Source organism: Bos indicus, chromosome 3 (assembly GCF_029378745.1).
Source record: "Bos indicus isolate NIAB-ARS_2022 breed Sahiwal x Tharparkar chromosome 3, NIAB-ARS_B.indTharparkar_mat_pri_1.0, whole genome shotgun sequence".
Taxonomy (NCBI): domain Eukaryota; kingdom Metazoa; phylum Chordata; class Mammalia; order Artiodactyla; family Bovidae; genus Bos; species Bos indicus.
The window spans coordinates 20234810-20261837 of record NC_091762.1 but is presented as its reverse complement, the minus strand read 5'-3'; the positions used below and the strand labels follow the sequence as shown (position 1 = coordinate 20261837).

Genomic DNA, 27028 nt, shown 5'->3' with positions numbered 1-27028 from the left:
ATCAGCTTCCTCAGGATCACTAGGCAACCTACCTTGGTGTTTCTTCATTGGACCAATCAGGAACCTCCAAGGTTGAGTTCAGCCAATTAGAGCTTGTGAAGGGAGGCTCTCCCCCCAGCTATTGTGTTGCGCTCCAGACAAACACGACCAAAAGGAGGCAGGTTTGGGTTTAACCTGACAGCTGGTCAATCCAATGAAAGAACCTTGGTAGCGAGAGGAAAGAGGGCTGCGATCCCCACCCCCATTAAACCGGCCAATCAAAGCGTTTAGTGAGCTATCACCAGCTTCCGATCTACAAAGGTTTTTGTTGGGCAATCTCAGTGTAGCAGGTGTGTTCTGTAGCAGTGTATACTGGGACAATTAGGTGAGATGAGTTGGGATCCAATAAAGCTAAGAATACATAAACATTTTAAAATTGGTTGTTTTCGACAATTGGCTTATCCCTAACTTTCCTGTCCCAGAAAAACCTGATCTGGGTCAGTTTGTGGAGGGTTATTTGGTTTACATTAAACAGGATAGGCACATTTCTACCACAGCATTCATACTAACATTTTCCATTACTGTTTCTTACTGGCAAGTTCATGGATAATGTATATTTTTTTAGAATATGGCTGCTGAAAATGCAAGAGGCAAACAGACCAAGTTTTAAGCCTTCCTTTTCTAGAGCACAGGAAATACTAAAGTCTAGAACCAGGTCCCAGGTTTCTCACTGAAGGCACAATATCTTTCACATTACCACCCAAAAGTTCTAGGAAGTGTGCTCAACTCTTGAAAGAAATACCTACCAAAATGATTTCAAAATTAGTGCCTAAACATTTTCTATTTAAATAAAAATTAGAAGCCATGAAAGAGTCTAGACGCTGAACAATATTTTATTTATGCTGCCCAAAATGCTAGATTTTAAAATCATTTTGTCTTGTAAAAATTATTAAAAAAGGTAAAACACCAATTTTAAATTGTACATTATATATTATCATGTTAATACACTGTATCAAAGTACTGAAGACATTTGTTTTAATAAGACAATTAACAAATACAGCCAGTTAAACTATAGTTTTAACAGGTAAAAAGTGAATTTCTAGAAAAGTTTAATACAAAAATAAACATTATTTACTTCAAAAAATGGCTTTTAGAGGGCCTTAAAAAATTAATGTGTTGAAAGGAAGTGTCTGCCAAAACGGGAGATACATTGAAAGGATAATTAATAGAATTATGACACCGGTACTTCTGTTTTTATACAAAAGTTCTCTTGAATTTGTCTCAGATAAGATTAAGGATCACAATATGATAGTCAGTTAAGGATTCATTTTAGTGTGCTGACTGCTTAAGACCATATATAAGTTTTCAGAGGTAGGACAAACACACCTTAAAATAGCAATATAGCGACCTTTAGTTTAAATGTTGTGAAGAACTCTGCAAACATGCAGGAAAAAAATGTTTTATATACGCTCCTCCGGTTCACTAAACTTTCTTCTTTTTGGCACTGACTCCTGACTAGAAGAATCAAAGGGATGAAGGACCTGTCAAGAGAAAACAATTACTAAGAATACTTCCCAGTTTAAATATCTTTAATTTTAGAGGTTTTTTTATGTCTGAGTTTGCTTCTTCCCTTTCTTCCTTCCTTCATCCATTCCTTCCTTTTCTTACTTTTAAAATTTTGTTATTTATATCTCCTGATGGCTGCTGAATACAGTCTTGCAAAGTATAAGGTTTTCATTAGGGATGTTGGAGTACTTAGAAGATTTGATATTATGTCCTCAAAATAGTAGAACTTCCCTGGTAGCTCAGTTGGTAAAAAATCTGTCCCCAGTGCAGGCAACTGCCTTCAATGCAAGAGATCTGGGTTTGATCCCTGGGTTGGGAAGATCCTCTGGAGAGGAAATGGGAACCCACTCCAGTATTCTTGCCTGAGAAATCCCACAGACAGAGGGACAGAGGAGCCTGGCAGGCTACAGTCCATGGGGTTGCAAAGGGTTGGACATGAGTTAGCAACTAAACCACCATCTCAAAACAGTAAAATATTTTGAGGGGAGTGAGAAGAGTTGGACACAACTGAGCGACTGAACTGAATAATACTCAAAATTCTGGTTGAAAACATATTTATCTCAGAAATGACCAATACATTATCTGATTTGCTAAAATAAGGTTCCAAATATAATACAACTTGTTATAGAATTTAGGTCAGGAAAATTTTCTAAGGTACTAAGAGGAGATGCTATATTTTTAGAGAACATGTGGATTTAGTAACTTGTTTCTACTTCAGTTTTAATCTGTAGAAAGCTCAGATCAAATCTGTGGCCCAATTTTAATTCTACATAAATAAAATGGCCTGAGTATTCTTGTACTCTCATTTTTTTTCTTATTATATTCATATTTTTCCTGATGTTGATTTTACTTTATACATTTCTCCAACTGTTTCAAATCAATCATGGAATAAGACAGTAAATGTTTACATGGGAAAATTAATAAAACAATGTACCACATTTTATTTTAAAATCACCCAATTTTTTAGAATCAAATATATTTAAACAAGATCTGAAAACTAGAGCTTTGAGGTATATCCAAAGATATCATATTTATCATTAATTTAATCTACAGCAATATTCTGATACTTGCCATTTCATTCAATCTATATATTACTATAAGACTTACTGTTTTCCCAGATTCAAGCTGAGTTCTCTTCCGATTTTCCTTAGATTTTACTTGTTGATTTCCATTAGCCTCCACAAAGATAGAATAATTACCAATTGGTTATTTCTCAAAGAACAATCAGCATGATTGTTCAACCACAGGCAACTATATGCAGTTTTTTAAAAAAAAACTTTACTGAGATATAATTCGGATACATAAAATTCATCCATTCAAAATACACAAACTTCAGTGATTTTAAGTATATTCACAGAGTTATGCAACCATCACCACTGTCGATTTTAGAGCACTTTCATCCTCTAAAAGGCTTCCCAAGTGGCACTAGTGGTAAAAAAAAATCTGCCTGATGATGCAGGAGACACAAAAGACCTGAATTTGATCCCTTAGTTGGGAAGATCCCCTGGAGTAGGAAATGACAACCCACTTCAGTATTCTCACCTGGAAAACTTCATGAACAGAGGACCCTGGCGAGCTACAGTTCATGAAGCCCCAAAGAGTTGGACTGAGCACACAATATATCCTCTAAAAAGAAATCCTGTACTCTTACAGCTATCACTCCACTATTCCCTCATTCTTCCCCTAGCATTAAGACTTTGTCTCTACAGAAATCCTTATTTTGGACTTTCATATAAATGGAACCATATAATACTTTTGCATGTGTGTGTGTGTATGACTGGTTTCTTTCACTGAGCATAATGTTTTCAGGGTTCATCCAAGTTGTAGTATGGACTGATACTTCATTCCTTTTTATGCCTGAATAATAATAGTCTACTGTATGGATATGCCACATTTGTTTATCCATTCATCTGTTAAGAACATTTAGGGGTTTCCCCCCATCTTTTGGCTATTGTGAATAATGCTACATATACAGTTTTTAAAATGAATATTAGATGATGACAAGTTATTAGTTTTCATAGTATTATCCCCCAAAAGTACATATTTATTTTCTGATGCTTGAAATGTACTTTTCAATAACTTCCTTACTATATATATTAAGTATCTTCACTTCCTGCCTGTTTCTAACCATAATTCAGTCACTATTGACAAAATGAGGAGTACTTCGGTGGAGTAAAGGATAGTAAAGGATACTTATTTTAAATAGAAGCTGCCTAGAGAGAACATTTTGCTGCTGGAGGTAGTAATTTTTGGAATTATTTTATTTCTTGCTTGCCAGTTCTAACTTTCCGTCAAGAATGTGGGGAAAAAAGGACACCTAAAAATGGCACTATCATCAGTGGTGTTCTGGTAAATGTTTAACAACCAGTTCTCTGGGAGAAATAAATCCTGAGTTAAGGCATGGCCAACAGACTGGAAAAGGTCAGTTTTCATTCCAATTCCAAAGAAGGGCAATGCCAAAGAATGTTCAAACTACTGTACAATGCTTCATTTCACATGCTAGCAAGGTAATGTTCAAAATCCTTCAACTAGGCTTCAACAATACACGAACCAAGAACTTTCAGAGGCACAAGCTGGATTCAGAAAAGGCAGAGGAACCAGAGATCAAATTGCCAACATCCCCTGGATCATAGAAAAAGCAAGGGAATTTCAGAAAAACATCTACTTCTGCTTCACTGACTACACCAAAGCCTTTGACTGTGTGGATCACAACAAACTATGGAGAACTCTTCAAGAGAAGGGGGAGAAACCTTGTGAGAAACCTGTATGCAGGTCAAGAAGCAACAGTTAGAACTGGACATGAAACAATGGACTGCTTCAAAATTGGGAAAGGAGTATGTTAAGGCTATATATTGTTACCTGGCTTATTTAACTTATATGTAGAGTACATCATGTGAAATGCTGGGATGAATGAAGCCAAGTTGGAATCAAGATTGCTGGAAGAAATATCAACAACCTCATGATACCACCCTAGCACATGATACCACCCTAATGGCAGAAAGCAAAGAGGAACTAGAGGGCCTCTTGATGAAGATGAAAAAGGAGAGTGAAAAGGCTGACTTAAAAGTCAACATTCAAAAAACTAATATCACGGCATCCAGTCCCATCACTTCAAGGCAAATAGATGGGAAAAAATGAAACAGTGACAGATTTTTTTTCTTGGACTCCAAAATCACTGCAGACGGTGACGGCAGCCATGAAATCAAAAGACACTTGCTCCTAGGAAGAAAAGCTACGTCCAACCTAGACAGCATGACATCACTTTACCGACAAAGGTATGTCTAGTTAAAGCTATGGTTTTTCCAGTAGTCAGGTATGGATGTGAGAGTTGGACCATAAAGAAGGCTGAGCACTGAAGACTTGATGCTTTCGAACTGTGGTGCTGGGGAAGATTCTTGCGAGTCCCTTGGACAGTAAGGAGATCAAACTAGTCAATCCTAAAGAAAATCAACCCTGAATATTCATTGGAAGGACTGATGCTGAAGCTGAAGCTCCAATACTTTGGCCACCTGAAATGAAGAGCCAACTCGTTGGAAAAGATCCCAATGCTGAGAAAGACTGAAGGCATGAGAAGAAGGCAATGACAGAGGATGAGATGGTTGGATGGCATCAACGACTCAATGGACATGAGTTTAGCAAACTCTGGGAGATGGTGAAGGACAGGGAAGCCTGGCATGCCACAATCCATGGGGTTGCAAAGAGTCAGATACGACTGTGCTACTGAACAACAACGATGCTGTGAATACTTTCATTATGTCCAGTTTCAAGCTAGGTAGGAAAAACATGATGTCACTGAATGAAGAGGGGGAAAGAAACCCTCCAGCATACCAGTGTTGTGCCATTTGTTTCCTAACTTTGGATATCTTTTTTTTTTTTTTGCTGAGCTGTACAGCCTGTGGGATCTAGTTACCTGACCAGGGACTGAACCTGTGCCCCTGCAGCAAAAGCATGGAGTAATAACCACCAGACTGCAGGGAATTCCCTGACATAATAGCTCATATATTTTATAGAATGCTTTTTATTCACCTTTGAACTTTGGAGAATAACTTAAAAGACCTAAAATAAAATATAAACCTCATTTGCATACGTGCTAAGTTGTCTCAGTTGTGTCCTACTCTTTGTGACTCTATGGACCACAGTCCGCCAGGCTCCCCTGTTCATGGGATCCTCTAGGCAAGAATACTGGAGTGGGTTGCCACTTCCCACTCCAGGGGATCTTCCCAACCCAAGGACGGAACTCGGGTTCTCTTGCGTCTCCTGCACTGGCAAATGGGTTCTTTACCACTAGTGTCACCTGGGAAGCCCAAATCTCTATTTAGTACAACTCATATAAAAAACTAAAATAAAGCAGTGGTGTTTTTTCCTTAACATATGAGACTCCCTTTATGTAAGATATGTATGTATATATATTTTAATGTATAATTATTTTTAATGTCTTATTAATAAGACAACCCACTCACAAGATAGAACATGGAAACGAACACTTTAGCATTCCTGGAAATTTCCTGGGAGTCTGGGAATAGAGGAGGTAGTGTCACTATCCTGAGGCAGTTTGGAGGATAGTGTCACTTCTGAAAGCTCCTCTGCATTTCCCTCTCCACTGCACCTTCAGTGAAATTAACCATTCTTTCCTTTGTGTCTCTGTAGCCTATTCTGACTGTTATCATAGTGTTATATCACTGCTTGTTTACCTCAAATTACTAAACTTTAAGCTAAGAGCATATTATATTTCCAGTACCTAGTAAAGTCACACATATTAATAGTATGTGCTTACTAAATTACTCCAATAAATGAATAAAAGCAAAATAAACTCAACTACAGGGAAAATTACAAGGTTAGAATGAAATCAAATCTAAAGAGATGCCGTTACCATTTTATTCTGAAAAATCTTTCCACTTCTTGTTTTGCTTTCAGACACATCAAGCTCAGATGTTTTACTGACTAACTGCTCAACCTAGAAAAGAAAATAATTACATGAAACCACTAAAACAATACAAGAGAAGATTTTCATAATAATGGGGGTCAAAAACTTAATCACATAAAATTTACGGTCTTGCTATTTTGAGTTAATTAAAGTCCATAATTTTGTGTTGATTCTTACTGTCATAAAAAGTACAAAGGTAAAGATACTGAAACTGACTCTGTACACTGTACACTGACCATTCACTGAATTGAGAAAGATCGGAATTATCACTAGATACCACTCTTTCAGAAGATAAGAACTTCAGCCCACACCCACTGGAGAAGGGCTGTGCAGAAGAAGGTAGGCAATCATCAGCCCCATTATTTTCAGGTTGATTTTTTCTAAATGTTATTTCAGGATTTTACTATATATAGAAAACAAAATTAAACATGTTCTGCTCCAAGGCAACAAAAATGTATTATATACTCCATTTGCAAATACAAAGGGTGGTTGAGTTAAATTAATAATTGCTTAAGATTCTATTTACCTCTGAAATTCTGAGATTCTTTGAACAGTATTTAGGTTTATTACTAAACAAATGAAACAATAATACACTCAAAACTTTTCAACATATAATTACCAAATTTTGTTAGTAAGCATTCTTAATAACTAATTTTCTTCTAAAATACCTAGAATATAAGAAAATCTGAGAGATAACCAGATAAGCATATAAGAACCTGTCTTTTGAAAAAATTCAAGTTAAAAATGAGATAGAACTGTGAAGTTTATACCTGAGAATGAGAAATTGAAAAATCTGGACTTCCTTTAGATTTCATTTCATCTTCCTCACAAATGAAACCTGCTTCTGTTAAAAAAAGAAATAAATAAAAGAGTTAAAATGGTATAAAATTGAATTGGAAGTGAATTAATTTACATTTTCATTAACTTCTCACCTCTACGTACAGAACAGCCAGGGTTTTTTTCCTGCTCTTCCATTTTAGTTTCGGTGTCAAACTCATCCTACATAATTACATGAAGGAAAAAAATGGACACATTCCAAAAAGAAATTAAAGCAACTGGGTAGTATTTATTAACAAGCTTGTTTTACATGAAGGTTAAATATAACATAACATTACAATTACTTCACACTTTCTGAAAATAAAGTGGTCTTGTACTTATTATAAGGCAGCTTATTTATCCAAAGTATAAAATCCTATTTTTCTTTACTTTTCAAGATTGCTTTAAGGTAGATAGTAAAAATATACAACTTTCTGAAAAATGTATGATGATTCTAAGAACCCCAGATCTTACTATTGTTTGAGAGCACTGAATTAGACATGGTGACGCAATAAGCTACAACTTCCGTAGCTCTGAAATTCCTATATAGATACTTGTATAAACTCTGAACCCTCTTCAGGGAGTTGGGAAAGGATAAGCACAGTTATGGTATGACAGAAATAGCAAAGGTTTGATGTCTACTTTATAATTATTATTCCCCTTGTGACATACGTCAAAGAGCTTTAAATATTTTAAAGAATGCTTCATAAATCCCAGCCATATTTGTTTATAAAGCAAGAGTGGCATTTAGGTTTTAGGAAGACGATTCCTTCTTGACTGAACTGGTTGAAAATTGAGTTTTCTATTTGCAAGGATTTGGCTACAGAGCCTAAAACAGAATAGTTAGTCCCTATCATAAGAACTGTGATCATAATTTAGAATAAAATAAGAGAAAATCACAAAGGTGAGATTAAAGAACAAACATAAAAATGATGAAAGATTTTCTGGGAATGAGGCTATAATTTTAAAAAAAAGCTTTTTTAAATACTTCATCCATCTATTCAACCAATATTGAGAATACATTCTGTAACTCTAAATGCTAGGTACAAAAGAAATACAAAGCTGAATAAGACACTTTTCCTGACTTCCAGGAACTTCCAAGCTCTTTCAGGACACTGATTTTCAGGCCCTGAAGAAATTCAACCACAGGCTTACATGAGCACTTAACAGGGGTGTTGAAGAAAAGATTCCAGCATTAGTCTGGGGGACTGGAGTCACTCACTGCTTTTCTTTTTTTGAACCCAGACCCGATAGTGACAGTGCCAAGTCCTAACCACGGGACCACCAGGGGATTCCATGGTTTTCAAATTATGCTCCAGACAAAGGGGTTTTCTTAAGAGTCCATCATGAGGGTAGATGAGATGGTGAATGGCTGGGCCTCCAGGACCATTCCCTACTTCATTCACAATAGTTGTGCTTTTAAATTTCTGAGAATAATATTCTTCGCACCCACATGAAAAGTTTTAAAACCACAAGCCTAAACCTTCTTTATGGTACCTTTCAAACTTGAGTTTATGGTGATAATAAGTATTTATAGCTACTGAAGTACTCAGAATTGAATAAAACATTCATTACTCTTTAAGTATACTTACACTTATATAATGCTCCTGGTCATCTTCTAAATCATCTTTGTCCGTAAGAATTTTTTGAAGTGGTGTTTTTAATTGTTTTGGTGATAATATACCTGAACCAATATTTTCCATTCGTTCCCTCTCAGTGGTCACTTTTACTTTGAAGGTGTGAAAAGGTGTTGGGACTTCTCCCACATTTAAGTACATAGGCTCTCCTTCAAATATCACTCCTTCACAATCACCATCCTTAAAACCAGGAGGCTGGTAATCTGGGGGTGTAACTGCAGAAAAGTAAGTATAAACTATGCTGTTCATGAAATTGAATAAAATATATTAATTTTTATTATTATAGAATATACTGCATATTAAAGAAGTTTTAAATAGTATAGAAGGACATACAATAATAAGTAAAATGCAGTCTCCTACTATCTCCAAGTTCCTATTTTATTCCTTAAAGGTAAACTTTTTTCCTTACACTTGACTAGCTATGTGACTTGAGGAAACTATTCGTCATTCTTGATTCAGTTTCCTCATCTGTCAAGAGGGGAAAATACTAGTACCGACCTCCTAGGGTCACTGTGGTATTGAAGTCTATAAAATGACCAGAACAGAACTGACACAGAGGAAGTATTCAGTAAATGTTAGTTATTATTGTTGATGCTTTGTGTTCTTCTAGAAGATACTATGCATGTTATATATATATATACATATATTCTTAAAAAATAAATGAAGTCGTATTCTTCTGTACCTAGCTGCTTTTAACATCACTTTTAAATTTGCTTTAATATTTTTTGGATAACAATTTATCAGCACATTCTTTTAAACAGCTTGCACAGCATTCTATTATATAGATGCACTATAATTTATTTACTCAATCCTCCAATAAAGAACATTCAAGGTTAAATTTCCAGTTTGTTTCCAGTTTAACAAATGCAACAATGCATAAACATATAACCTTGATATTTGTCTACATATATTCCCAAGATATTTTTCTAGCTGCAGAATTTCAGGATTAAAAAGAATTTAATATTTTAAAGAGAATTTTAAATTTTTATATTGCCAAATAGTCCTCTTAAAATGTTATATGGCACATTAATGGTTACATTCCATCAAGAGTATATAAAAAGTGCTTGCTTCCCCCCACATCCCTGCCAATAATGATTTTTTAAGTTGTATGATCTGGAAAGTGAAAACTGGTTATCTCAATGCTTCATTTCTTCAGTTACGAATGAAGCTGAGCTTCAAATGGACATGTTCTTATCACTGGAGAAGTGTACGATTTTTTCAAATACCAACATGAAATATAAATTTTATAATTAAAATATTATATATATATAAATTTACGTGCCTAAAACTATTTGGGATGGAAACCAAGTGTTTCATTAATAAGAAAATATACAGGTACCAACTAAAACAGGATGATCTGGAAATAGTACCTTCATCGTAGTAAAAAAGTTTCATGGTCAAACAAACATCATTAGGTAAAGGTCCCAGATTTTGCATTAGAATATAAATCTTGCGAATGAGAAGAATACTTGCTTTCTTGGTATCAGCAGATGACATATTAGGTTCGTTGCTTTGGTTTTTACTAGAAGAGAATCACATAGTTTCTTTTATGACATCCATGGCTTCTAATAACGTAACTTCATGTTTTACTACTTAAGATTCTTATTCCTATTAATGTATCAAGTTGTTAAAAGTTACAATTTCATGTGTTTAATACATTATAAAAATTTAATATCATTATTATTATAATTCTAAACTAATTTACATATATTCATACACATTTTATGTAAGATGTTTTTAAAGGAAACAAATGATGAATTTTATTGTATTTCTAATCACGTGAGCATACAATAGATTTCCTACTCTTTGGCTCTGTTTCACAATTAAAATATATACAATTATCCACAAAATTCTGGCTTGCAGCCACTCCAAACATATTTTGTATCCTTGATAGTACATTAGGGATGTTAGAGAATTTCAGAATTATTTCTGAAGTTTAGCTATACAGTATTATTATGAATAAATGGTAATCTGCAATATGAAGAGAAAACTATAGAATAATAATTACCTTGTGAAATCCATGACTGGTCCATTACTGGTGTACTTGAATTTAAATTGGTAACATTCTGAAATTGTCTAAAATAGAAAATATCATAGTTACGAATCTGATATATAATACTAGTGGCTATCACGATAGTGTGATCACTCACCTAGAGGCAGACATCCTGGAATGTGAAGTCAAGTGGGCCTTAGAAAGCATCACTACGAACAAAGCTAGTGGAGGTGATGGAATTCCAGTTGAGCTATTTCAAATCCTGGAAGATGATGCTGTGAAAGTGCTGCACTCAAGATGCCAGCAAATTTGGAAAACTCAGCAGTGGCCACAGGACTGGAAAAGGTCAGTTTTCATTCCAATCCCAAAGAAAGCTCAAACTACTGCACAACTGCACTCATCTCACACACTAGTAAAGTAATGCTCAAAATTCTCCAAGCCAGGCTTCAGCAATACGTGAACCATGAACTTCCAGATGTTCAAGCTGGTTTTAGAAAAGGCAGAGGAACCAGAGATCAAATTGCCAACATCTGCTGGATCATTAAAACAGCAAGAGAGTTCCAGAGAAACATCTATTTCTGTTTTATTGACTATGCCAAAGCCTTTGACTGTGTGGATCACAACAAACTGTGGAAAATTCTGAAAGAGATGGGAATACCAGACCACCTGAGCTACCTCTTGAGAAACCTGTATGCAGGTCAGGAAGCAACAGTTAGAACTGGACATGGAAAAACAGACTGGTTCCAAATAGGAAAAGGAGTACATCAAGGCTGTATATTGTCACCCTGCTTATTTAACTTCTATGCAGAGTACATCATGAGAAACGCTGGACTGGAAGAAACTCAAGCTGGAATCAAGATTGCTGGGAGAAATATCAATAACTTCAGATACACAGATGACACCACCCTTATGGCAGAAAGTAAAGAAGAACTAAAGAGCTTATTGATGAAAGTGAAAGAGGAGAATGAAAAAGTTGGCTTAAAACTCAACATTCAGAAAACCAGGATCATGGCATCTGGTCCCATCACTTCATGGCAGATAGATGGGGAAACAGTGGAAACAGTGGCTGACTTTATTTTTTGGGGCTCCAAAATCACTAGAGATGGTGACTGCAGCCATGAAATTAAAAGACACTTACTCCTTGGAAGGAAAGTTATGACCAACCTAGACAGCATATTAAAAAGCAGAGACATTACTTTGTCAACAAAGGTCCATCTAGTCAAGGCTATGGTTTTTCCAGTGGTCATGTATGGATGTGAGAGTTGGACTGTGAAGAAAGCTGAGCACCGATGAATTGATGCTTTTGAACTGTGGTGTTGGAGAAGACTCTTGAGAGTCCCTTGGACTGCAAGGAGATCCAACCAGTCCATCCTAAAGGAGATCAGTCCTGGGTGTTCATTGGAAGGACTGATGTTGAAGCTGAAACTCCAATACTTTGGTCACCTGATGTGAAGAGTTGACTCATTTGAAAAGACCCTGATGTTGGGAAAGTTTGAGGGCAGGGGGAGAAGGGGATGACAGAGGATGAGATGGCTGGATGGCATCCGACTCAATGGACGTGGGTTTAGGTGGACTCCGGGAGTTGGTGATGGACAGGGAGGCCTGGTGTGCTACAGTTCACGGGGTCACAAAGAGTCAGACACGACTGAGTGACTGGACTGAACTGAACTGGTGGTTAAGTAGCTATATATAGATTTTTTTTATGTCTCACCATTTAATAATTCTTTCTGTATGATAATCCATATTCATCCATTGAAACTTTCCGATCCTAAATAGTCAATTCCAGGCCCTTGGATTTGGGACTTCAGTGCCACTAAGATACCTATTCCCGACTCACTGCAATTTATGTTTTACATACCAGAGGGAAGGAACTCCTTAATAGGCTGGTAAGGGAGGTAGCACATCTTTTCCACTAACAGAATGGTTAAGCACAGGACTTAAATCCTTACTATATAGTAAGCAAAAGCATTACTACAAACAAAACTACTGGAGGTGATGAAATCCCAGCTGAGCTACTTCAAATCCTAAAAGATGCTGCTGCTAAAGTACTGCATTCAATATGCCAGCAAATTTGGAAAACTCAGCAGTGGCCACAGGCCTGGAAAAGATCAGTTTTCATTCCAATTCCAAAGAAAGGCAAAGCCAAAGAATGTTCGAACTTTTATACAGTTGCACTTACTTTACACACTAGCAAGTAATGTTCAAAATCCTTCAAGCTAGGCTTCAACAGTACATATACTGAGAACTTCCAGATGTACAAGCTGGATTTAGAAAAGGCAGAAAAGAATTTAGAAAAGGCTCCAGGTGCGTGGACTCTGAAGTTGTGCAGCACTGGCCTAGTAGTTCCAGGGCATATAGGATCCTCCTAACCCAAGGATCAAACCTGTGTCCCTTGCGTTGGCAGGTGGATTCCTAACCCCTGGATCAGCAGGGAAGTACACCCTTTTGTTTCTCTGGTTTTCCCTTTCACTTCTTATAACCCTTTCTTTAATTGTCAGATGAACAGGTACATGTGATTGGATTAGGGTTTACAGTTAAAAATCAAGGATTAGTATCTTATTTTTCTAAAACTCAACTCCTTTTATAATTCTATAAAAAGAATACCATTAAAAATAAGAACGCTGTAAAAGATCAGAAGTCAGGAGATTTAGGTTATTTCTAATGGTTTGTATCTTTGTGGCCTTGAATTAGTCACACAATCTCCCTTGTAGTTAAGGGTGTTAATCTGTTTAAGGGTAACAATACAAGCCTTGTCTTAACTCAGAAGTCTTTATGAAGTTCAAATGTGAAAATATATGTGAAATTGCATTGACAAAAGCACAATTAAAGCATTAGAAACTATTATACTTTTACGTTACTTATAGATATTAGAGGCATTATGTTTCTTTACTAACTTATACATACCTGAGGGTCTTCTGGATTGGTGTACACCTATTCAAAAATAATTTACAACTGAGTTACTTAAGCTACATATAAGGAGAACTAAACTGGATATTTAGATTAAAATATTAAATGAATTCAGTAAAACAAAATACAGAACAACCCACCCCCCCACAACAAATATTACTTTTTTCTAATGAACAGATCAGTGGTTTGTATGATATAATAAATAGATGGTTTCAGCATTATTTAATTAAGCAAGGCTGAATTTAACAGTCTTTTATAAGGAACATACAATTTAAAAATACTTACAGCTAGAACAACCATCCTCAGCTGAAATATAACAAAGAACAAAAATCTTATTTTTATTCTATATTTTTGCATGATGGATCATAAGAATTATTTGTCCTATTTCAACATTTATTTCTAATAAAAATAATCTCACAAAAAACAAACTTCATTTGCTACAGGTAAAGCAGTATCTCAGATATCCTTCCTTATTCCCCCAAATATTTATTTCTAGTTATCTTATTGAAGGTCGAAATTTCTATCACTTACTTAAGCAAATGAGGCATTACTGCCAGTTACAAGGAAAATACATATTGTGAAATAACTCATTAAATCTTACCCAATATGAGAACTGGTTTTGAGAAAAACAGTTCAGGGCCCTGCTCATTGAGTAAAGGAAAGAGGCTTTGGGGCCTAACAGAATAGAGAATCACAGGAAATCATTCACTCTAGTAATCTGCCAAAATCCAAGTCGCCCTTAATTTGGATCTTTTCCTTATACTCCAGAACCAATCTATCAACAAATCCAATCAGTTCTGTCAGATATAACTGGAATCTTTTCATTTTTTTCCTTTGTCATCCTGGTCTATGTGTGTGTGTGCTCAGTTGCTTCAGCCATGTCTGACTCTGGGCAATCCTATGGACTGTAGCCTACCTGGCTCCTCTGTCCATGAGATTCTCCAGACAAGAATACAGGAGTGGGTTGCCACGCCCTCCTCCAGGGGATCTTCCTGACCCAAGGATTGAACCCGGGTCTCCTGTATTGCGGGACGATTCTTTACCACTGAGCCACCAGGGAAGCCCCATCCTGGTCTAAGACACCATTTTTTTTCATCAGTACTTCAGTAATGGATTAAGTGCTATTGACCTTAATTACAATCTTTTTCTCCTTTGATGGCATATTCTCTAAATAGCAAAGTGATTTTTCTTTTAATTTAAAATATAAATCTAATGATGATACATTTCTACTTAAATCTTTCAAATGGCTTTTACTGTACCTAAAATAAAGTCCAAGCTCTACCTACTCAGCCCTGAATGCTCTGGCCCTGTCTGTCTCCACAGGTTCGTCTCCTGCCACTCTCTTGCTCTGTTCATCACACTCCAATCATTCTGGCCTTCTTTTTATTCCTTGAACTGGCCAAATTCCCCTCCAACTCTTTGCATTTGTTGCTCTGTCAGGAATATTCTCCCAATATCAATGCCTAACTGGTTTCTTCTAATTCAAGTCTCAGCTTAAGTATCACCTCCTCAGAGAAGCTCTTCAGACTATCCAATCTAAAGTTACACCACTTCTCCATTTGCCACATTCTTTTTCTTAAAATGTTAATGGCATTTAACACAACTGGATGTTATCTAATCTCCTTATTTGACTGGCTGTTTTCCCATTGTAGGAGAGGCCCTCTTTGTCTTGTTGACCATTTTTACTTACCAGCTCCTATCTAGAATATATGGGCCTAGCACAGAACAGGCACTCATTTAATGAATACTAAAAACATAATGTCTTAATGAAGAAGGCTGGTGACCATGGATAAAATTTTATCTTTTTCATAATATTTTAGAGTTAGATTTGCTTTGTTGATATAAATGTAAGCTCAGTAAGCATACATAAAGCCTTGTCACAGTTTAACCTAGACTACATGTAAGTTTATTTTTAAATTCTCATAAAGAATTATTTATTACATTATTAGTATAAATATGATTTTAGAAGGCATGTGAAACTAATGAAAGAATTATTTCAAATGATGTTTTAATTCATTAAGTTTTTATAGGTTAATATATGTTATTAATGCAAATGGGGCTTCCTAGGTGGTGCTAGTGATAAAGAACCCACTTGCCAGTACAGGTGACATGAGAGATACAGGTTCAGTCCTTGGATAGGGAAGATCTCCTGGAGAAGGGTATGGCAAATGAGTGCTAATAATCAAAACTGGCTTGTCAAAATCTGTTAAGTAATAATTCTGTTAGCTTTAAATGAGTTGAATATTAATCTTTAAAATAGTCAAACTTTTAGCTTTGGGCTGGCCTACATCCAAGTTAGTTTAAATTAATCTTTTACTATATGGTAACTGCTTTACATTTGTAGACTATAAACTATGAAAAAAAAGAATAAAGAGATATTGACTTACGTATTTTTTGTGTAAAGCATCATAGCATCCTAACATCCTAAAAAATAATTAAGGATTCATTTTTAGACTGAATTCACTTCTAGAAAATAGTTCTTTTAATGTCTCATTATCTCACTACTAATACACAATTATTATTAATAATGAAGCTCCCTTATTTCTAGCTTAAACAATAAAACAAAACAATGTGGTAGAAATATAAAATGTCAATAGGGGATGAAAAAAGGAAGACAGAGGAACAAAAATAGGAAAATTAAGCCTGCTCACATGGAGCATGAAATAAAGAAAATTTTAATGCAAAAATCCAAAGATCTGCAGAAGTAGTATCCAGCATTAAAGGGGGAAATCACTAAAACTGGGTTAAACACTTAAATGTATACAAGGTACCAAAAAATATGATTTAAGAAAAATAATTTTCTTTCGTTATTTATTTTACTTACCACTTCACTAACTGGGTAGATCCTGGACAATTTTTATCTTCTCTCAGAATTTTGACACAAAGATCTAAATACAAAAATAAGGATATAGAGATATTTAAGATTAGTAAGCATCTAAAAACTTAAATGAAGATTATTTTCTTCAGTTGTGTATTACAGGTTTATTATTAATAGCAATGAACTTCCAAATGATTGATGTTAATAAAATTAAAGACAGGTTGCATGGAAACAAATCATCTTTTTATCCTTATTATAAAATAGCATCATAATTGCTTAGGATGCACGTTAGTGGATAGAAAAAAAATTTCCATTCTAAAAGATACAGAACACTTAGATATAATGGCACCCCACTCCAGTACTCGTGCCTGGAAAATCCCATGGACGGAGGAGCCTGGTAGGCTGCAGTCCATGGGGTCGCTGAGTTGGATACGACTGAGCGACTTCACTTTCACTTTTCACTTTCATGCATCGGAGAAGGAAATGGTAACCCACTCCAGTGTTCTTGCCTGGAGAATCCCAGGGACGGGGGAGCCTGGTGGGCTGCCGTCTATGGGGTCTCGCAGAGTTGGACATGACTAAAGCGACTTAGCAGCAGCAGCAGCCATTGTTATCTAAGAGTCTTAGAAAATTTGTTCTGGCCCCTTATCCCAATTAAATACTTGCAAAAAGCCAAGAAGTTAAAAGGCTATCAGACACAGCCCTGCAAGGAAGCAATTAGTAATACAGTGGAAAGGACTAAGATCAGTCAGTCTCATGTTTCATATGTGAAAAACAGGAATAGTATCTAACTCATAGGCCTATAATACGAACTAACAAGATATCACACATAACATGGTGCTTAACATATTGCCAACAAAGTTGGTGAACAACATAAGGTACACATTATGTGATAGATAGTAAATCACTATTACAGTATAAAAATGGCTGTATTACTTTCACTTCTTTAAAATAACACAAGAACATACACTACCACTGTAGGAGACTATAAGTAATAGGATGTTTTTACCTATTTATTTCATCATTATAAGAGTAATGTTAGGTGATATTATACTTGAGAGATTGAGGGGAAATTTTATGATTAAGTGCTCTCAAAGGTATTGAATATACTTAAAAAAATCACTTGTATGTCCACACAAAAATTTGTATGTAATTGCGGCATTATTTGAAAAGCCCAAAGTGGAAACAACCCAAATATTCATCAACTGGTAGCAGATAAATAAAATGTGGTATATTCATATAATGGAATATTATTCAGCAAAAAAAAAAAGGTAGTAATCCAAGCTACAAAATGGATGAAACTTCAACACATTATGTCAAATGAAAGAAGCCAATTATAAAGACCACATATATTACATTATTTCATTTATTTATATGTCTAGAATAGGCAAATAAAGACATAAAAGACAGAAAGCAGATCGGTGGTTGCCTAGGACTGGAAATGGGGGAAATAGTGACTTAATGGGTATGGGGTTTCTTTTGAGGTGCTGAAATGCTTTAAAACTGACTGTGGTGAATATACCCAGAATCAATGAATTCTGCACTTTAAATCAATGAATTGTTAGATATGCAAATCGTATCTCAATACAGCTGCTATTATAAAAACAAAACCTTTAAGTAAAAAACTACCATTTTAGAGCAAGCCAAACTAAAAAATAACATGTTTAAAGAAAGTTTTTAAATAAACATTACGTTACCATCTAGATATCTTGTTCCATAAGCACATTCCGGAAATATTCCTCTCAAATATGTGATGCAGGATACTGAAACTGCTAGGAGCCTCTTCACTAACACTAAAGACTGCTGCTCAGTTGATATCTTATTAGGAAATATCAGTGCACTCTAAAATTCAATGGAAATAAAAAATTTTATTTAGCTTTACTAAAAATACAGTCTTCTTGAACTTAAAGTAGATCTATTTTTTTTGCATAAACATGGTACTTCTCCAAAATTATTAACCATGGTGGTTAGAATCCCCAGAAAATCAGGACGGCTTCTACATTGTGAGGGTGTTTCCAGGGTGGCAGTCTAAAGGTAACAGGCAAAAACTGCTTAAATATCATTAGAAATCCCCTTGTAGGTTAACTGCATAACACATGGATAAATAGCACTGATTTTTCTATCTAATTTTTTCCTTCTTTTCTCTTTAGTTACTGACTGGCTTTAATACAGACAGGTAACTGTAATGCAAGATATGTGAAGAGATATATTTGTGGGGTATAAAAATTCATGTTCTAGGAGAGGGCTAATATTAGTGATAATTTCATCAAGGCAACATTATAGCATTCATTAATACCTAATGCAAGCTTAATTTGAAGCAGCAATTTAATGCAATGCATCAAGCATCCAATAAAATTCTCCATTAATTAAAATTAGTTTAGCAAATATCTTCATTTCTTAAAACATGGAGTTTACTGGCATCATTAAACTCTCAAAGGTTCAACTTTCTCATACATAAAAATACTTGATAATTCAAGAAACAATAAAATTAGCTAAATTAAAATATATTAAAATACAAGAAATCATACCATGGAAGTTCTCTGTAATTGTGCAGTAGCCATCTTCTGATATTTTAATTCAACCTTGTGACAGAAATACAAGCTTTAACTCCAGATCTTATTTTTATCTCTAATCTGGTTCACTACATGTAAAGTCAAAAGAGTTTTACGGGAATAAATAATGGGACTCTTTTTTTTATTTATAATCGTTGAAAACAGGTTCATTTTGCTATAAAATTAAGTAAACTGTTAATTTCAAGCCGCTTGACTAGCAAGCCTGACACAAAAAAGGGTTATTAAGAAAGCTCTTTAAAAGTCTTTTTTTTTTTTAAGGGATTATTAAGAAAGCGCTTTAAAAGAACGCTTTTTTTTCTTTATTTAAGCACAGTCTACTATTTTCTGAGAGGGCAATGGCACCCCACTCCAGTACTCTTGCCTGGAGAATCCCATGGATGGAGGAGCCTGGTGGGTTGCCGTCTATGGGGTCGCACAGAGTCGGACACGACTGAAGCGACTTAGCAGCAACTACTATTTTCTTCACTTCGCAGTATTCAAACATTGATAACACTGCACAGGTAGGTAATGAAAAACTGCCCCTGCCATCCTTTAAAATAATCTTTTAATTTTTGTTTTAAATTTGTAGTTTCAAAATGACCAAATCACGTAACATTCCTTCCCTGAATTTGAGCATGGCTCTGGATATAACATATTTTCCTACCCTGTGGAACCACCATAAAACAGCAATAAAACATATTTTTTGGACTGATTCAGATTTCTCATTTCTTTGATATAAGTTTTGAGGTGTGTGGTTTTTTTTTTTTTTTGGTCCCAATTTCATTTTTCAGCAATAAAACAGATTTTTTGGACTGATTCAGATTTCTCATTTCTTTGATATAAGTTTTGAGGTGTGTTTTTTTTTTTTTGGTCCCAATTTCATTTTTCTTAACCAGACAATTCATCTAGAAGAATTCACTTGCTGCTGCTGCTGCTTAGTCACGTCAGTCGTGTCCGACTCTGTGCGACCCCCACAGACGGCAGCCCACCAGGCTCCGCCATCCCTGGGATTCTCTAGGCAAGAACACTGGAGTGGGTTGCCATTTCCTTCTCCAGTGCATGAAAGTGAAACGTGAAAGTGAAGTCGCTCAGTCATGTCCGACTCAGCGACCCCATGGACTGAAGCCTACCAGGCTCCTCCATCCATGGGACTTTCCAGGCAAGAGTACTGGAGTGGGGTGCCATTGCCTTCTCCGAGAAGAATTCACAGAAGTGTCTATTTACCGTAACCATTTACATTTATCCTAATAAGGCCTGGACTGGATGCCAGAGTTCACCTAATCTCAAGAACCTCTGTGAAAAATAAGCAGGTATACATTTTCTCCCTCCCCTGAATGTTTCACCACTAAGATCTTAAGAAATTTAAAAGTATATGGGAAGTAACGGAGAAGACATTATAAAGCAAAAGAAGAAAAGAATGAAAACAAAAACGAAACAAATATGTATTACGTATCGTCTGAGAGTCCCGCCGACAGCAACCAGGAGACTGGAAAGAAACGGCACGCGCTCCGTCTGTCGCGCATGCGCCTTCCTTCAACGGTTGCCTGCGCAGCCGAGACAGTAGATTTTGACCCCAGATTCAGGTCACCTTTCCCGCCAAGAGCAGCGCAAGGCACGCTGGGAAACCGGAGAGTATGAAGGTTTCCTTCTCAGGCTTCGCAAAAGCCACGTGCCCACAGGGAAGGTTCATTGTGTGTGCCAAGCCCTCTCGATGTACATAACCGTCTTACAGTGAACAAAGTGTTCTCAACAGCCATTTAATTAATCATGTTAATTTCTGATTGTTTTCACACTTTTGATTTTGTTACGGGATCTACCACATATTGCGAGCCTTCCCATCTTACAGTTTCCTGTGTCTTCAGGAAACAGTCGCTCTAGCAGTCTCCTATCTAGATATTTCTACTTTGCTGTGTCTGTGCTGTGGGGACAGTGATAGCTGGAATGTAATTAATGTCTCATTTAGAAGCAAAATAATACTCAGAGCTGGTAGGTAGTTAAAGATTGTCTAGTAATACAAACTTAGTTTGCAGATTGTTATATATATCTTTCGCGAATAGTCGGACACGACTGAGCGACTTCACTTTCACTTTTCACTTTCATGCATTGGAGAAGGAAATGGCAACCCACTCCAGTGTTCTTGCCTGGAGAATCCCAGGGATGAGGGAGCCTGCTCGGCTGCCGTCTTTGGGGTCGCACAGAGTCGGACACGACTGAAGCGACGCAGCAGCATATATCCAAGTAGTGTCAGTAGTGTAGACATATGTTAGTAATTCATAGTTTTTGGTAGGTCTACCTGCCTTACCAGTTAGAAAACAGCCACCCTAGATATGAAAAGATTTTCTCACAGTCAATTCAGAGAGAAATGAAGACTAGAACTCTGTTTTCACTGTCAAAAATAGTGAAAATCCCCTGGTCTGATTGTTTTGCTTTTTATTTCCCTTACACGTAATGTTTTGTAAACAATTAAACAGAAGCCTCACTTAAATGAAGTTGAGAGATCAGAATGAAGAGTTCTCATGCCCTGAGAGACAGCGGAGGTCAATAGGAAGAAGGACTTCACTTCTTTCCTTACATGGATTCAGCCAATGAAAAGTCATAGAATCTTTGTTTACCGTGGCCGTCCCAACTTCTGGCTTCTCTCTGTAAAAGCATTCTCCTCCCTATGCTACTTAAGGACTTGCATATGGCTGGCCCTGGTTGCAAACCATTGGAATTGCAATTTTCTGCTGATCCCAAATAAACCCATCTTGGAAGGAATGATGCTAAAGCTGAAACTTCAGTACTTTGGCCACCTCATGCGAAGAGTTGACTCATCGGAAAAAACTCTGGTGCTGGGAGGGATTGGGGGCAGGAGGAGAAGGGGACGACAGAGGATGAGATGGCAGGATGGCATCACTGACTTGATGGACGTGAGTCTCAGTGAACTCCGAGTTGGTGATGGACAGGGAGGCCTGGCGTGCTTCGATTCATGGGGTCGCAAAGAGTCAGACACAACGGAGCAACTGATCTGATCTGATCTGATCTGATCTTGCTGGAAAAATATCTGGCAGTCTGTTTCAGGTCAACAGTTTACAAAGAGCTTTCACATTCATTACCTCATCTTTCTGTTACTTTATGTTGCTTCTTCCAAGAATTTTGTGAGGATAACACAAGTACTACTCTATTTTAGGGTAAAATTGGTTTCCTGAGATGAGCTCACAAGTAATTTCAGTGCTGGCAGATGGGCAGTCACTAGACCATCTAATGATGACATATTAACTATGACACAGTGCATGTGTGCAGTCACTGTTTTTCAAGTGCCTTTAACTCAAAATAGTCAATACACCAGAATGACACATTGAACTCCTTCAATGCAATGTCTAACTACTAGTTTAACCAACTATATCAATGACTCTGTTCTGAGGATGAAAGTGGAGAAATGGGTGGTGTTGGTGCAAGAGATCTAAAATATCAACTACCATAATAATAAGCATATAGATACCATTTAAAATTGATAAGTAAAAAATAGCAATACAAATCTAGAAGGTAAATACTAGAAGAAACAACGGAAATAATTATCATTGACGTAAAACTATTCAGTCAGTTCAGTTCAGTTACTCAGTTGTGTCTGACTCTTTGTGACCCCATGGACTGTAGCACCCCAGGCTTCCCTGTCCATCACCAACTCCTGGAACGTACTCAAACTAATGTCCATTGAGTTGGTGATGCAAACCAACCATCTCATCCTCTATTGTCCCCTTCTCCTCCTGCCTTCAATCTTTCCCAGCATCAGGGTCTTTTCCAATGACTCAGTTCTTTGCATCAGGTGGCCAAAGTATTGGAGTTGCAGTTTCAGCATCAGCCCTTCCAATGAATATTCAGGACTGATTTCCTTTAGGATTGACTGGTTTGATCTTGCAGTCCAAGGGACTTTCAAGAGTCTTCTCCAACACCACAGTTCAAAGGCATCAATTCTTCAGCACTCAGCTTTCTTTATGGTCCAACTCTCACTACTGGAAAAACCATGGCCTTGACTACCCAGACCTTTGTTGGCAAAGTAATGTCTCTGCTTTTGAATATACTGTCTAGGTTGGTCATAGCTTTTCTTCCAAGGAGTAAGCATCTTTTAATTTCATGACTGCAGTCACCATCTGCATTGATTTTGGAGCCCAAGAAAATAAAGTCTGTCACTGTTTCCATTGTTTCCTCATCTATTTGCCATGAAGTGATAGGACCGGATGCCATGATCTCAGTTTTTTGAATGCTGAGTTTTAAGCCTATTTTTTCACTCTCCTCTTTCACTTTCATCAAAAGGCTCTTGATGAAACTATTGATAAAACTGAGCCTAAAGTGAGGCTCTTGATAAATCTATTACTGCTTCTTAAAATGTTGATTGAGACTAAGAAGTTCAGTTTTTACAGATATTCACCATAAAACAAACAATCTTTAACTATGCATAGTGTTAATCATAATACCATTTTGCATGTGCCTCTGAATTGTTTAATAATAGCTATTAGGTACTCCAGGGAACATAACATTTTTGCTGTCTAGAAATTGATAAATTCTTAATTATATTACACCAGCACTGCTAACATACACATATCTATATTCTACTGATCAATTTTTATACAATTTATTTGTTATTTGAAATTGTTAGGGAAGGAAAACTTTTCCTCTACCCTCTTAGTCTAGTACTTGGGGTCGGAAAATTAAGCTGACAACAATCTGATTGGCAATAGAAAAAAAAAAAAACCCACAGATTTAATTATATATATTTGCATGGGAATTCGTAAGGAAATGTACTCAAGGATGTGGTTAGAATGTGAAGTTCATATGCCATCTTAATAGGGGATAGAGAGAGACAGAGGGGAACTTATGGGAGAACAAATGACTTACAAGTAAATATAAATGAACCCTTAGGAGAATGGATGTGATATATGTTAGTTTTATGACAATGTCTGCTTAGGTGACTTTTTATCCAGGTGCTGACTTATATTGACTTTTTCTCTTTGGACAAGTTTGTGTTCTGTCTTCTTGTTTAAGCTATCCTATTGTACATAAGTACTTTTTTTGAAGTCTTTTTAGTACCTTTTATTCTTTTTTTTTTTTTTGCATTTTTATGTCTTTTCTAGAAGCGAGGTGATTTTGCTGCTTAAAATAGATAGTGCTAGTTGTGTTCAGTGTTCCTAAACATGAGAAAGTTGTTACGTGCCTTAAAGAGGAAATACAAGTGTTAGATAAGATTTGTCTAGGCATGAGTTATAGTGCTGCTGGCTGAAAATTCAATACTAATGAATCAACAAATTATATTAAATAAGATGTCTTTAACCAAAATCATACATAAAAGAAGGTCATGTATCAATCAGTTGATTAAAATGCTATGACCAGGGTCTTATAGGAAACTAACCCTGCTGCTGTTGCTGCTGCTAGGTTGCTTCAGTCGTGTCCGACTCTGCGTGACCCCACAGATGGCAGCCCACTAGGCTCCTCTGTCCCTGGGATTCTCCAGGCAAGAATACTGGAGTGGGTTGCCATTTCCTTTTCCAATGCATGAAAGTGAAAAGTGAAAGTGAAGTCACTCAGTCGTGCCCGACTCTTAGCAACCCCATGGACTGTAGCCTACCAGGGTCCTCTGTCCATGGGATTTTCCAGGCAAGAGTACTGGAGTGGGTTGTCATTGCCTTCTCCAAAATTAACCCTGCATTTTCCTTAAAACAATAGTTCAGTATTTGATAATTCCTTGTTCATGATATTATTTGCTGATCACTACTAAAAATAATGACAATTGACTGTTATACACTTATAGGGGTCAGAATACACTACCCAAAATATGGCATTTTGATATATTGAATATTTTGAAGTGAAGTGAAGTCGCTCAGTCGTGTCCAACTCTTTGTGACCCCCGTAGACTGTAGCCCACCAGGCTCCTCCACCCATGGAATTTTCTAGGCAAGAGTACTGGAGTGGGTTGCCATTTCCTTCTCCAGGGGATCTTCCCGACCCAGGGATCGAAGCCAGGTCTCCTGCATTGTGGGCAGATGCTTTACTGTCTGAGCCACCAGGGAATATTTTAAGCTGAAGGAATTCAAAGAATGGGAAGTGTGGAATTCCTGTCCCTTTCCCCCTGAAACAGTTCATAGAAACAGCAGGTGCTGGAAGGATTCTGTGTCACCCCCTCCCCATTCTGAAGCAGGTCATAATACCCTCATGTGAGTGGTGCCCTCTCTATACCTGGAAGAAAGGGGCAGCCTTATCTTCAAGACAAGGGATGCTCCTGAATGTTTCTGAACTTAGCAGAACTTGCTGAGTTTCCCCCAGTTTACCACCCCTTAGCTCATTCTTTTTTGTCCTACCACATTTTCCCAGGACTTCCCACTCTTCATCAAACCTAGTATAAAATCACCCAAGTTTAACTGTTTCTTCCAGTCTTTAAATCCTTTTGAAGGCTCCCATGTCAAATAAATTTAAATTTGTATGCTTTTTCTTGTTTATCTGCTTTTTGTCAATCCAATTTACAGGGCTCTGGCTGGAGAAACTAGGAAGATAGTAGGAAAAATATTCCCCCATCCCACAATACTTGCTGATTTTTGAGACATGTGAATATATAGTGTATGTTAGTCACTCTTTGTGACGGACTCTTTGTGACCCTGTGGACTGTACCCACTAGGCTATACCCTCTGTCCATGGGATTCTCCAGGCAAGAAACTGGAGTGGGTAGCTATGCCCTTCTTCAAGGAATCTTCCTGACCCCGGGATAGAACCTGGGTCTCCTGCATTACTGGCAGATTTTTTACCATCTGAGCCACCAGGGAAGCCCCATGTGAATGTATTAGCTCTGCTGCTGCTGCTGCTAAGTCACTTCAGTCGTGTCCGACTCTGTGCGACCCCATAGACAGCAGCCCACCAGGCTCCCCCATCCCTGGGATTCTCCAGGCAAGAACATTGGAGTGGGTTGCCATTTCCTTCTCCAATGCATAAAAGTGAAAAGTGAAAGTGAAGTCGCTCAGTCGTGTCCAACTCTTAGTGACCCCATGGACTGCAGCCTACCAGGCTCCTCTGCCCATGGGATTTTCCAGGGAAGAGTACTGGAGTGGGGTGCCATTGCCTTCTCCGTGAACTAGCTCTACTAAACATTAAATCAAGTTTTGAATAATGGATTCTTTAAACTTTTAACAAGAGTTCTAAAATAGTTTCTCAAAGTGTTGGAGTTCATTATTGTGAAGGAACTAGGGCATATTTTTACTTCTAACACTTATAATGTGCCAGTCATTCTTTTGTATTCATTCATCACTCATTCATTCTTTCTTTCAACAAATAGTGACTGACTACATTAAGGAAGGCAGGTACTATGCTAGGGTCTAGGTACAAAGTGTCATGATTTCTGCCCTCCTTGACCTTACAATCTAATGAAGGAGAGAGATGTTATATGAATAAACATATATCAGTTCAGTTCAGTTCAGTTCAGTCGCTCAGTCATGTCCGACTCTGTGATCCCATGAATCACAGCACACCAGGCCTCCCTGTCCATCACCAACTCCCAGAGTTTACCCAAACTCATGTCCATTGAGTTGGTGATGCCATCCAGCCATCTCATCCTCTGTCATCCCCTTCTCTTCCTGCCCCCAATCCCTCCCAACATCAGGGTCTTTTCCCATGAGTCAGCTCTTTGCATGAGGTTGCCAAGTACTGGAGTTTCAGCTTCAGCATCAGTCCTTCGAATGAACACCCAGGACTAATCTCCTTTAGGATGGACTGGTTGGATCTCCTTGCAGTCCAAGTGACTCTCAAGAGTCTTCTCCAACACCACAGTTCAAAAGCATCAATTCTTCGGTGCTCAGCTTTCTTCACAGCCCAACT

At 37.1% G+C, this 27028-nt stretch overlaps 1 protein-coding gene across 2 annotated transcripts; it reads right to left on the bottom strand.

Annotated features, from left to right (window-relative positions):
- Positions 1-107: 107 nt before the first annotated feature.
- Positions 108-21025, bottom strand: HORMAD1 (HORMA domain containing 1). Of its 2 annotated transcripts, XM_019958174.2 has the most exons (15): positions 20642-21023; positions 19169-19222; positions 18338-18482; positions 16647-16710; positions 16210-16246; positions 14108-14128; positions 13820-13846; positions 10931-10998; positions 10293-10444; positions 8878-9137; positions 7402-7468; positions 7240-7313; positions 6416-6499; positions 2653-2721; positions 108-1520 (listed from the first exon to the last, which is right to left on the bottom strand). In XM_019958174.2, exons 2-15 carry the CDS (start codon positions 19199-19201, stop codon positions 1440-1442), a joined length of 1182 nt encoding a protein of 393 aa, XP_019813733.2. In that variant the 5' UTR covers positions 19202-19222; positions 20642-21023; the 3' UTR covers positions 108-1439. The 2 variants fall into 2 exon arrangements, with proteins under 2 accessions (XP_019813733.2, XP_070641852.1); XM_070785751.1 differs by lacking the exon at positions 2653-2721 and having other exon boundaries at positions 20642-21025.
- Between the last annotated feature and the right edge of the window lie 6003 nt (positions 21026-27028).

Coding starts and splice junctions, on each gene's coding strand:
- HORMAD1 (XM_019958174.2), bottom strand. CDS start 19,201: ATGGCTACTGCACAATTACAGAGAACTTCCATG. Junction 10,445..10,930: donor CCAGTCATGGATTTCACAAG/GTAATTATTATT, acceptor ATTCTCTTCTAG/TAAAAACCAAAGCAACGAAC. Junction 7,469..8,877: donor ACCAGGAGCATTATATAAGT/GTAAGTATACTT, acceptor GTAATTATGTAG/GATGAGTTTGACACCGAAAC.